Genomic DNA, 12913 nt, shown 5'->3' with positions numbered 1-12913 from the left:
TGGTGTCTGGGTTAGTAACTTCCTCTTTCCCACTCAGCGGACACCTGGAAGCTTTTGTCCTACCCTCCCTCCCTTATAGACATCAATGAGGTGTGAATCGCTATACTAACTGGCGGGTGAAAGTATATACAGCACCCCAGAGTCCTGGTCGTTGCAGTAATGTTATTCTTCCACCAGGGGGAGTGATGTTGCGTCTGAGGGCAAGGAAGGAGATCTTCTGTCCAGGTATCACAACCACATAACACACTTCACACTCCAGTCCGCCAGGGAGAGCTAAGCTTCTATCTATTAGGGCACTCCTCACAATTAGGTAAAACTGGCGGGTTGGTTAGGAAGTTAGTCAGTCAGTCCCGACCGAGTTTGACAGAGGCTGGTTGAAGTGGGTTCCAGCCAGCTCCAGACTGCGGCCTGCGGAAGGCGAGGGTACACGGAGCTGCGCCTGCATCCCATGCGGCAGCATCTCAAGACAGAGACATTGAAAGGAATTGTGTTGCAGTGAGTGAGCAACGAAGTCATAGCAAAAGGAGAAGAATATCAGAGGGGGACCAGCTAGAAGCAGGCTGCCTCCTTCTGAAGCGCAGTATCGGTAGCCAGAACACCGAGGGAGTAAGGATCTCCATGCTTTACTTCAGAGACTAGCAGGACAGTTGATTCTACGTTGGCTGCCCGACCATATAGCCAGGAGGCAGGGTGGCAACTTGTGGGGGCCGGGGCATCTCTAGGGTCCCTATAAAAAGCCTCAGGCCACCAGTCATAAGGGTTTTGTCCTATCCGTCAGGGGGACAGAGAGGAAGAGACTTAATATCTACAATAGTTGTGAGGACCTTACCGAGTTGCTCAGCAGGAAGGTACTACAATAGCAGGAAGGCTATTGAATTCCACCTGGATAAGGGGAACTCTGGAATTGCCCTCAGACCGGCTGGACTCTGCCTACCCTGTGGTCTGTACCCTGGACTGTGGATGCTGAAGCCTTCAGTAAAGGTAAAGAGACTGCAACCTTGTGTCCTCGTTATTCACTGCGCCTTAATCATCTACCATCCACCATCTACACCTCTGGGAAGTCCTGAGGAAACACTTCACCCGTGGGAAGGTATACCATCTGGCTGCCATAACATCACCCCAACGGACCCCTAAGCAGCGTCGGTCACCCTGACCGAATACCACAAGTGGCGTCACGAACACTATAATTCCTATAAACATTCTCCCTTTCATTTGGGCGCCCCTCAAAGGGCCACGGGCCAGGTCGGGCCGCCATGACATCCCCCGAACCGAAGGACCCGGTACCGAGTACCCCATTGCCCTACACGTGGGGGGCTGTTGTGAATTCTGTGGCTGAATTCACTCCTGTGGTCACAAGTGGTACTGCAGCTTCTGGGCTTCCTTCCTCAGGTGTTCTGGTGAGCTCATTAGCTGCTTCGTTACTTAACTCCACCTGATGCTGCTATCCTTGCTCCTAGTCAATGTTCCAGTGTTGGATCTGAGCTTCTCCTGATTGTTCCTGTGTCCTGCTGCTCTGTATAGCTAAGTGCTTTTTGCTATTTTGTTGTTTTTTTTCTGTCCAGCTTGTCTTTTGTTTTGCTGGAAGCTCTGAGACGCAAAGGGTGTACCGCCGTGCCGTTAGTCCGGCACGGTGGGTCTTTTTGCCCCCTTTGCGTGGTTTTTGCTTTAGGGTTTTTTGTAGACTGCAAAGTTCGCTTTACTGTCCTCGTTCTGTCTAAAATTATCGGGCCCCACTTTGCTGAATCTATTTCATCCCTACGTATTGTCTTTTCATCTTACTCACAGTCATTATATGTGGGGGGCTGCCTTTTCCTTTGGGGTATTTCTCTGGGGGCAAGTCAGGCCTATTTTTCTGTCTTCAGGCTAGCTAGTTTCTTAGGTTGTGCCGAGTTGCCTAGGTAGTTGTTAGGCGCAATACACAGCCACTTTTAGTTGTGTTTAGGATAGGATCAGGTGTGTGGTCTACAGAGTTTCCACGTCTCAGAGCTCGTTCCTTTGTTTTTGGGTATTTGTCAGATCACTGTGTGCGCTCTGATCGCTAGGCACACTGTGTCTCTGGATTGCCTTCATAACACCTTTCATTAGCAGACATAACAGTACTAGGAGCCACCTAATGATTCTCAATAGAGGGAAAGAAAAAGTTCTGACATCAATTTTTTTTTTTTTCCTCTGCTCTGTGTTCACTTTTTTTTTTTTCCCCTAGACATTTGGGTGTTTCTGGACACAGGTGTGGACATGGATATTCAGGGTCTGTGCTCTTCAATGGATAATCTCGTTATAAATGTACAAAAGATTCAAGATACTATTGATCAGAAATATATGCTAGAACCAAGAATTCCTATTCCTGATTTGTTTTTTGGAGATAGAACGAAGTTTCTAAGTTTCAAAAATAATTGTAAGCTATTTCTGGCCTTGAAACCTCATTCTTCTGGTAATCCTAGTCAACAGGTTTTGATTATTATTTCTTTTTTGCGCGGCGACCCTCAAGACTGGGCATTTTCTCTTGCGCCAGGAGACCCTGCATTGAGTAGTGTCGATGCGTTTTTCCTGGCACTCGGATTACTGTACGATGAGCCTAATTCAGTGGATCAGGCTGAGAAAAATTTGCTGGCTTTGTGCCAGGGTCAGGATGATATAGAAGTATATTGTCAGAAATTTAGGAAATGGTCAGTACTCACTCAGTGGAATGAATCTGCGCTGGCAGCTTTGTTCAGAAAGGGTCTCTCTGAGGCTCTTAAGGATGTCATGGTGGGATTTCCTATGCCTGCTGGTTTGAATGAGTCTTTGTCTTTGGCCATTCAGATCGGTCGACGCTTGCGCGAGCGTAAATCTGTGCACCATTTGGCGGTATTGCCTGAGGTTAAACCTGAGCCTATGCAGTGCGATAGGACTATGACCAGAGTTGAACGGCAGGAATACAGACGTCTGAATGGGCTATGTTTCTACTGTGGTGATTCCACTCATGCTATTTCTAATTGTCCTAAGCGCACTAAGCGGTCCGCTAGGTCTGCCGTCATTGGTACTGTACAGTCCAAATTCCTTCTGTCCATTACCTTGATATGCTCTTTGTCGTCATTTTCTGTCATGGCGTTTGTGGATTCAGGCGCTGCCCTGAATCTGATGGATTTGGATTATGCTAAACGTTGTGGGTTTTTCTTGGAGCCTTTGCGGTGTCCTATTCCATTGAGAGGAATTGATGCTACACCTTTGGCCAAGAATAAACCTCAATACTGGGCCCAGCTGACCATGTGCATGGCTCCTGCACATCAGGAAGTTATTCGCTTTCTGGTGTTGCATAATCTGCATGATGTGGTCGTGTTGGGGTTGCCATGGCTACAAACCCATAATCCAGTATTGGATTGGAATTCCATGTCGGTATCCAGCTGGGGTTGTCAGGGGGTACATGGTGATGTTCCATTTTTGTCGATTTCGTCATCCACCCCTTCTGAGGTCCCAGAGTTCTTGTCTGATTATCAGGATGTATTTGAAGAGCCCAAGTCCGATGCCCTACCTCCGCATAGGGACTGTGATTGTGCTATCAATTTGATTCCTGGTAGTAAATTCCCTAAAGGTCGATTATTTAATTTATCCGTGCCCGAACACGCCGCTATGCGCAGTTATGTGAAGGAATCCTTAGAGAAGGGACATATTCGCCCATCGTCATCACCACTGGGAGCAGGGTTCTTCTTTGTAGCCAAGAAGGATGGTTCACTGAGACCGTGTATTGATTACCGCCTTCTTAATAAGATCACTGTTAAATTTCAGTATCCCTTGCCATTGTTATCTGACTTGTTTGCTCGGATTAAGGGGGCTAGTTGGTTCACTAAGATAGATCTTCGTGGTGCGTATAATCTGGTGAGAATCAGGCAAGGAGATGAATGGAAAACTGCATTCAATACGCCCGAGGGTCATTTTGAGTATCTAGTGATGCCGTTCGGACTAGCCAATGCTCCATCAGTGTTTCAATCCTTTATGCATGACATCTTCCGTGAGTACCTGGATAAATTCCTGATTGTTTACTTGGATGACATTTTGATCTTCTCAGATGATTGGGAGTCTCATGTGAAGCAGGTCAGAATGGTTTTTCAGGTCCTGCGTGCTAACTCTTTGTTTGTGAAGGGATCAAAGTGTCTCTTCGGTGTGCAGAAAGTTTCATTTTTGGGGTTCATCTTTACCCCTTCTACTATCGAGATGGATCCAGTTAAGGTCCAAGCCATCCAGGATTGGATTCAGCCGACATCTCTGAAAAGTCTGCAAAAGTTCCTGGGCTTTGCTAATTTTTATCGTCGCTTCATCTGTAATTTTTCTAGCATTGCCAAACCATTGACCGATTTGACCAAGAAGGGTGCTGATTTGGTTAATTGGTCTTCTGCTGCTGTGGAAGCTTTTCAAGAGTTGAAGCGTCGTTTTTGTTCTGCCCCTGTGTTGTGTCAGCCAGATGTTTCTCTTCCGTTCCAGGTCGAGGTTGATGCTTCTGAGATTGGAGCAGGGGCGGTTTTGTCACAGAGAGGTTCTGATTGCTCAGTGATGAAACCATGTGCTTTCTTTTCCAGGAAGTTTTCGGCCGCTGAGCGTAATTATGATGTGGGCAACCGAGAGTTGCTGGCCATGAAGTGGGCATTCGAGGAGTGGCGTCATTGGCTTGAAGGAGCTAAGCATCGCGTGGTGGTATTGACTGATCATAAGAACTTGACTTATCTCAAGTCTGCCAAGCGCTTGAATCCTAGACAGGCCCGTTGGTCGTTATTTTTTGCCCGCTTCGACTTTGTGATTTCGTACCTTCCGGGCTCTAAAAATGTGAAGGCGGATGCTCTGTCTAGGAGTTTTGTGCCCGACTCTCCGGGTTTATCTGAGCCAGCGGGTATCCTCAAGGAAGGAGTCATTGTGTCTGCCATCTCCCCTGATTTGCGGCGGGTGCTGCAAAAATTTCAGGCGAATAAACCTGATCGTTGTCCAGCGGAGAAACTGTTCGTCCCTGATAGGTGGACTAATAAACTTATCTCTGAACTTCATTGTTCGGTGTTGGCTGGTCATCCTGGAATCTTTGGTACCAGAGAGTTAGTGGCTAGATCCTTCTGGTGGCCATCTCTGTCACGGGATGTACGTACTTTTGTGCAGTCCTGTGGGATTTGTGCTAGGGCTAAGCCCTCCTGTTCTCGTGCCAGTGGGTTGCTTTTGCCCTTGCCGGTCCCAAAGAGGCCTTGGACACATATTTCGATGGATTTCATTTCTGACCTTTCCGTTTCTCAAAAGATGTCAGTTATTTGGGTGGTCTGTGATCGCTTTTCTAAAATGGTCCATCTGGTGCCCTTGGCTAAATTGCCTTCCTCCTCTGATTTGGTACCTTTGTTCTTTCAGCATGTGGTTCGGTTGCATGGCATTCCTGAGAATATTGTTTCTGACAGAGGTTCCCAGTTTGTTTCAAGGTTCTGGCGAGCCTTTTGTGGTAGGATGGGCATTGACCTATCCTTTTCCTCGGCTTTCCATCCTCAGACTAATGGCCAGACCGAACGAACCAATCAGACCTTGGAAACATATCTGAGATGTTTTGTTTCTGCTGACCAGGATGATTGGGTGTCCTTTTTGCCGTTGGCTGAGTTCGCCCTTAATAATCGGGCCAGCTCGGCTACCTTGGTTTCTCCATTTTTTTGCAATTCTGGGTTCCATCCTCGTTTCTCTTCAGGACAGGTTGAGTCTTCGGACTGTCCTGGTGTGGATTCTGTGGTGGACAGGTTGCAGCAGATCTGGACTCAGGTAGTGGACAATTTGACCTTGTCCCAGGAGAAGGCTCAACTTTTTGCTAATCGCAGACGCCGTGTGGGTCCCCGACTTCGTGTTGGGGATCTGGTTTGGTTATCTTCTCGTCATATTCCTATGAAGGTTTCCTCTCCTAAATTTAAACCTCGTTTTATTGGTCCGTATAGGATTTCTGAGATTCTCAATCCTGTGTCTTTTCGTCTGACCCTCCCAGACTCCTTTTCCATACATAATGTATTCCATAGGTCGTTGTTGCGGAGATACGTGGCACCTATGGTTCCATCTGTTGAGCCTCCTGCCCCGGTTTTGGTGGAGGGGGAATTGGAGTATATTGTGGAGAAGATTTTGGATTCTCGTGTTTCTAGACGGAAACTCCAGTATCTGGTTAAATGGAAGGGTTATGCTCAGGAAGATAATTCCTGGGTTTTTGCCTCTGATGTTCATGCTCCCGATCTTGTTCGTGCCTTTCATGCGGCTCATCCTGGTCGGCCTGGGGGCTCTGGTGAGGGTTCGGTGACCCCTCCTCAAGGGGGGGGTACTGTTGTGAATTCTGTGGCTGAATTCACTCCTGTGGTCACAAGTGGTACTGCAGCTTCTGAGCTTCCTTCCTCAGGTGTTCTGGTGAGCTCGTTAACTGCTTCGTTACTTAACTCCGCCTGATGCTGCTATCCCTGCTCCTTGTCAATGTTCCAGTGTTGGATCTGAGCTTCTCCTGATTGTTCCTGTGACCTGCTGCTCTGTATAGCTAAGTGCTTTTTTGCTATTTTGTTGCTTTTTTTCTGTCCAGCTTGTCTTTTGTTTTGCTGGTAGCTCTGAGAAGCAAAGGGTGTACCGCCGTGCCGTTAGTTCGGCACGGTGGGTCTTTTTTGTCCCCTTTGCGTGGTTTTTGCTTTAGGGTTTTTTGTAGACTGCAAAGTTCGCTTTACTATCCTCGCTCTGTCTAAGATTATCGGGCCCCACTTTGCTGAATCTATTTCATCCCTACGTTTTGTCTTTTCATCTTACTCACAGTCATTATATGTGGGGGGCTGCCTTTTCCTTTGGGGTATTTCTCTGGGGGCAAGTCAGGCCTATTTTTCTATCTTCAGGCTAGCTAGTTTCTTAGGCTGTGCCGAGTTGCATAGGTAGTTGCTAGGCGCAATCCACAGCCGCTATTAGTTGTGTTTAGGATAGGATCAGGTGTGCAGTCTACAGAGTTTCCACGTCTCAGAGCTCGTTCTTTTGTTTTTTGGTATTTGTCAGATCACTGTGTGCACTCGGATCGCTAGGCACACTGTGTCTCTGGATTGCCTTCATTACACCTTTCATTAGCAGACATAACACCACTCTAGCTAAATAGGACAGGATAGGACAGAGTTCTGTGCGGTCAGTATTAAAACCCTTCAAAAATATCCACAGCAGAATATACAAAAACTTCCTCCATCTAACTAAAGACGTAGGAGATTAAATCTGCAACTCCAGCGAATCCTACATTCAGAGCAGGAATACAATCAAAAGCAAGCACACAGCCTGTGTGCCACAGAAAAAGAAACAGACACTTATCTTTGCTGAAATGGCAACCAACCAGGAGAAGCCAGAAAGAGATCCATCATATCCCAAAAAACATTGACAACTGGCAAGGACTAATGAGTCCTGCAAGCCTAAATACCCCAGTCAGAACTGCAATTAGCAGATACACCTGTCCAAGACTGCAGCCCAGGAACAACTGCATTACCATCTACTACCACCAGAGGGAGCTCAAAAGCAGAATTCACAACAGAAAACGCAATATGACGCCTGCAGACTATTCCATCTAAGTCTGCTTTCGAAACGGCGCTCCTTCCTTTCCAAGCTCTGCCATGCGCCCAAACAGTAGTTTTCTCCCACATATGGGGTATCAGCGTACTCAGGACAAATTGGACAACAACTTTTGGGGTCCAATTTCTCCTGTTACCCTTGGGAAAACACAAAACTGGGGGCTAAAACATAATTTTTGTGAAAAAATAAGAATTTTTATTTTCAGTGCTCTGCGTTATAAACTGTAGTGAAACGCTTGGGGGTTCAAAGCTCTCACAACACATCTAGACTACTTTCCTTAGGGGGTCTACTTTCCAGTCAATTTTGCATTGAAAAGTCAAATGGCGCTCCTTCCCTTCTGAGCTCTGCCATGCGCCCAGTGGTTTACCTCCACATATGGGGTATCAGCATACTCAGAACAAATTGTGCAACAAACATTGGGGTCCAATTTCTCCTGTTACTCTTGGTAAAATAAAAAAAATGGAGCTGAAGTAAATTTTTTGTGAAAAAAAGTTAAATGTTCATTTTTTTTAAACATTCCAAAAATTTCTGTGAAACACCTGAAGGGTTAATAAACTTTTTGAATGTGGTTTTGAGCACCTTGAGGGGTGCAGTTTTTAGAATGGTGTCAAACTTGGGTATTTTCTATCATATAGACCCCTAAAAGTCACTTCAAATGAGATGTGGTCCCTACAAAAAAATGGTGTTGTAAAAATGAGAAATTGCTGGTCAACTTTTAACACTTATAACTCCCTAACAAAAAAAAAAAATTCCCAAAATTGTGCTTATGTAAAGTAGACATGTGGGAAATGTTACTTGTTAAGTATTTTGTGTGACATAACTCCGTGATTTAAGGGCATAAAAATTCAAAGTTGGAAAACCGCAAAATTTTCAACATTTTTGCCAAATTTCCGTTTTTTTCACAAATAAACACAGGTAATATCAAAGAAATTTTACCACTATCATGAAGTACAATATGTCACGAGAAAACAATGTCAGAATCATCAGGATCCGTTGAAGCGTTCCAGAGTTATAACCTCATAAAGGGACAGTGGTCAGAATTGTAAAAATTGGCCCGGTCCATAACGTGCAAACCACCCTTGGGGGTAAAGGGGCTAATTCCTCTTTCCTATATTATTATCATTATGAGATCTCTCTTGTTTCATGCAATAGGCTATAATCTGATATAATTATTTTCACCTGCCTATATTACATTCTTTAGCTTGACAGTCCTGTGGTAGACAATATTATTTAATAGAAAGGGATTCCCAGGGTCAGGCGCCGTGGAGCGGGGGCGCCATATCTGCTGGCAATCAGGGTGCCAACCTCCGCTGGTATTAATAATAATATCGCACGCCCCACTTTTCAGTTTTTGAATTTCCACAAAAATTTTAAATAACCAATAAATTTCGTTCAACTTAACAATTGTGTTCCACTTGTTGTTGATTCTTCACCAAAAATTAACATTTGGTATCTTCATGCTTGAAGCATGATATGTGGGAAAAGGTTGAAAAGTTCAAGGAGGCCGAATACTTTCGCAAGGCACTGTATCTCTGAACCTCCACCATATTTGACTGTAACTACTGTGTTCTTTTACTTGTAGACCACATTCCATTTACAATAAAGAGTAGAATGATGTGCTTTACCAAAAAACTCTATCTTGGTCTCATCTGTCCACAAGATGCCCTCTGGCCCTCTAAAATGCATGGGGGCTTTTTTTGTTGGCCATCCAAGTTTCAAATTTTACAGTACTAATATGAAGAAGAAAATTTACTCACGTCAGATGGATATATTGATAATGAAGTTATATTGCAATAGCAGTATACGACTATGCAAAGCATAGCTATCTGCTGTCCCTCCAAAAATGCTTAGTGAGGGCTGGCTGCTGGCCCTCTAAAATTAGAGTGAGGGCTGGCTGCTTGATGGCCCTCTGACAATAGTGATGGCCCTGAAAAAAAATTGTGACTTTCAGAGTCGCTTCTTTTTAAATCAAACAGGATGTGTCTGAAAACATTTCACACCCCACATGCCGAGATAAGGTATTAAAATGAGGAAATTACATTTTCTGTTGAATGTTTTTTCCACCATTGACAGCAATGCAAACGTGCAAAAAAAAGAAAAAAACACTTTGCATGAACATAGCCCAAGGTGTGGAGGAGCATTTTTTTCCTCTTATTTATTTTGCTGCATATACAAGTCATTATCCTGGAAAGAATGTTTCTTAATGTTTTTTTCCAGTAAAATCCATTTTATCTTCAGTTTTGTAAGTTTTATTGTCAGTTCGTAAAAGTGGCGTAATACTCTGACAACATTGTTCCCAGGAGCGACCTGGGACTCAGAGATGCTTCCAGGGGTCCATGCTGTTCCCATGCCATTTCAGCACTGTTTACACCATTTACAGCAATTTTTTAGACCCCCTCCAGACCTCCGAGGGGTGGGTCGGCAAAAAAAACGACTTCCATTATACTCGTTACTTGGGTCGAGCGCCCGAGCACTACAATTTGCTCAACTTGAGTAACGAGCACCTGAGTATTTTAGTGTTCGTTCATCACTACTACTGATCCCATTATGGAGCTCGGACTACTTTTTGATCACTTTTTAGACAATACTTTTGGAAGATAAAGTGAAAAAAAAAAATCATGGCATTTTAAATATATTCTTTACAGTGTTCATTAAATAATATGATAACCGAATAGTTAGGACTTTATGGATAAATCAATACAAAAATAGTATTTTTAATTATTATTTATCAAAACAATCGTTATTTGAATGTGTCTATATATTTTTAATAAACATATCTACTGTATTTTTTTTTTACTTTTTTTTTTTAGTTCCACATGTGATGAAAAATTGCAGAACAGGGTCCTTTCATTATACCCCCGGCTGTCCGGGTCACCAATTGGCCACCTCTGATCGTATTGGGTTTTGGGCCGATGTGGTGACAAAGGACTGCGGCATCTGAAGGGGTTAAAGTGTCAGATGCATAAATCAGCCACGATCTGATATCGCTCTATACAACTCCTTCCATGTTACGCCGATCATATACAGCGGATGTCAGTACGGGGTTAAGAAGAAACGGTGCACAGGACAAGATGCTATAGAAATAGGAAATGGAGCGACAGATGATGACTACAATCATGTTACAGCTTATTCCTATATACTCACCAGACCACACTCTGTATATACCGTATATATACTGACCAGACCACACTCTGTATATACCATATATATACTCACCAGACCACACTCTGTATATACCGTATATATACTCACCAGACCATACTCTATATATACCGTATATATACTGACCAGACCACACTCTGTATATACCATATATATACTCACCAGACCACACTCTGTATATACCGTATATATACTCACCAGACCATACTCTATATATACCGTATATATACTCACCAGACCACACTCTGTATATACCGTATATATACTCACCAGACCACACTCTGTATATACCGTATATATACTCACCAGACCACACTCTATATATACCGTATATATACTCACCAGACCATACTCTATATATACCGTATATATACTGACCAGACCACACTCTGTATATACCATATATATACTCACCAGACCACACTCTGTATATACCATATATATACTCACCAGACCACACTCTGTATATACCGTATATATACTCACCAGACCACACTCTATATATACCGTATATATACTCACCAGACCACACTCTATATATACCATATATACTCACCAGACCACACTCTGTATATACCGTATATATACTGACCAGACCACACTCTATATATACCATATATATACTCACCAGACCACACTCTATATATACCGTATATATACTCACCAGACCATACTCTATATATACCGTATATATACTCACCAGACCACACTCTATATATACCGTATATATACTCACCAGACCACACTCTATATATACCGTATATATACTCACCAGACCACACTCTGTATATACCATATATATACTCACCAGACCACACTCTATATATACCATATATATACTCACCAGACCACACTCTATATATACCGTATATATACTCACCAGACCATACTCTATATATACCGTATATATACTGACCAGACCACACTCTATATATACCATATATATACTCACCAGACCACACTCTATATATACCATATATATACTCACCAGACCATACTCTATATATACCGTATATATACTCACCAGACCACACTCTATATATACCGTATATATACTCACCAGACCACACTCCTGTCCACAGACACAGGAGAAGCAGAGCATAGACGGCCATGGTCCTTGTTACAAACGTGAAGGTCGGACAGAGACAAGACATGAAATGTGAAAGTACAAGAACGAGTAAACAGGAACCAAAACAAACCGTGACCAATAAGAAATCATGAGACTGGTGATCAGCAGTTACCAGGCAAACAGGCAGACGAAAACCAGACGGCTAGAAGATGAGGAGGAGAACAGCGTGGGGAAGACCCCGGGAAACATCTCTGACCGCAGATCACTGATGAGAACATTGGGGTCACACTTTACTCCACTTTAAGGACTGACAATAAACCATTCAAAATCGAAAGAGAAGTTGCACGAAAAAAAAAGTTACGAAGCATTCTGTCCTGTATAATGACTTGTATATCAGGCAAGATTTAAAAAAAAGATTTTAAATAATTATAATTTAAGTAATCCAAAATTGTTTTTTCAAATTAAAAAATAGAAAATTTCAGTGTTATTTATGACGGAAACAAGAACTGACAAAAATTAGGGATTCAGATACATCATGTATTAGACCGCACATGGAGTACTGTGTCCAGTTTTGGGCACCGGTGCTCAGGAAGGATATAATGGAACTAGAGAGAGTACAAAGGAGGGCAACAAAATTAATAAAGGGGATGGGAGAACTACAATACCCAGATAGATTAGCGAAATTAGGATTATTTAGTCTAGAAAAAAGACGACTGAGGGGCGATCTAATAACCATGTATAAGTATATAAGGGGACAATATAAATATCTCGCTGAGGATCTGTTTATACCAAGGAAGGTGACGGGCACAAGGGGGCATTCTTTGCGTCTGGAGGAGAGAAGGTTTTTCCACCAACATAGAAGAGGATTCTTTACTGTTAGGGCAGTGAGAATCTGGAATTGCTTGCCTGAGGAGGTGGTGATGGCAAACTCAGTCGAGGGGTTCAAGAGAGGCCTGGATGTCTTCCTGGAGCAGAACAATATTGTATCATACAATTATTAGGTTCTGTAGAAGGACGTAGATCTGGGGATTTATTATGATGGAATATAGGCTGAACTGGATGGACAAATGTCTTTTTTAGGCCTTACTATGTTACTATGTATTAGACATATAGGAGCCTCGTACATCC

The 12913-nt window shown here is 43.4% G+C and overlaps 1 protein-coding gene across 1 annotated transcript in view; it reads right to left on the bottom strand.

The window, feature by feature from the left end:
- Window positions 1–11905, bottom strand: part of LOC138661539 (class I histocompatibility antigen, F10 alpha chain-like) — an 82933-nt gene extending 71028 nt beyond the window's left edge. Inside the window, exon 1 of the mRNA XM_069746337.1 lies at window positions 11777–11905. Within this exon, the coding sequence (XP_069602438.1) occupies window positions 11777–11870 (94 nt within the window). The 5' untranslated portion in view covers window positions 11871–11905. The remainder of the gene's footprint in view (window positions 1–11776) is intronic.
- Between the last annotated feature and the right edge of the window lie 1008 nt (window positions 11906–12913).

The sequence above is a fragment of the Ranitomeya imitator genome, chromosome 2 (assembly GCF_032444005.1).
Source record: "Ranitomeya imitator isolate aRanImi1 chromosome 2, aRanImi1.pri, whole genome shotgun sequence".
In the NCBI taxonomy this organism is placed as follows: domain Eukaryota; kingdom Metazoa; phylum Chordata; class Amphibia; order Anura; family Dendrobatidae; genus Ranitomeya; species Ranitomeya imitator.
This window is presented reverse-complemented; position numbering and strand designations above follow the sequence as displayed.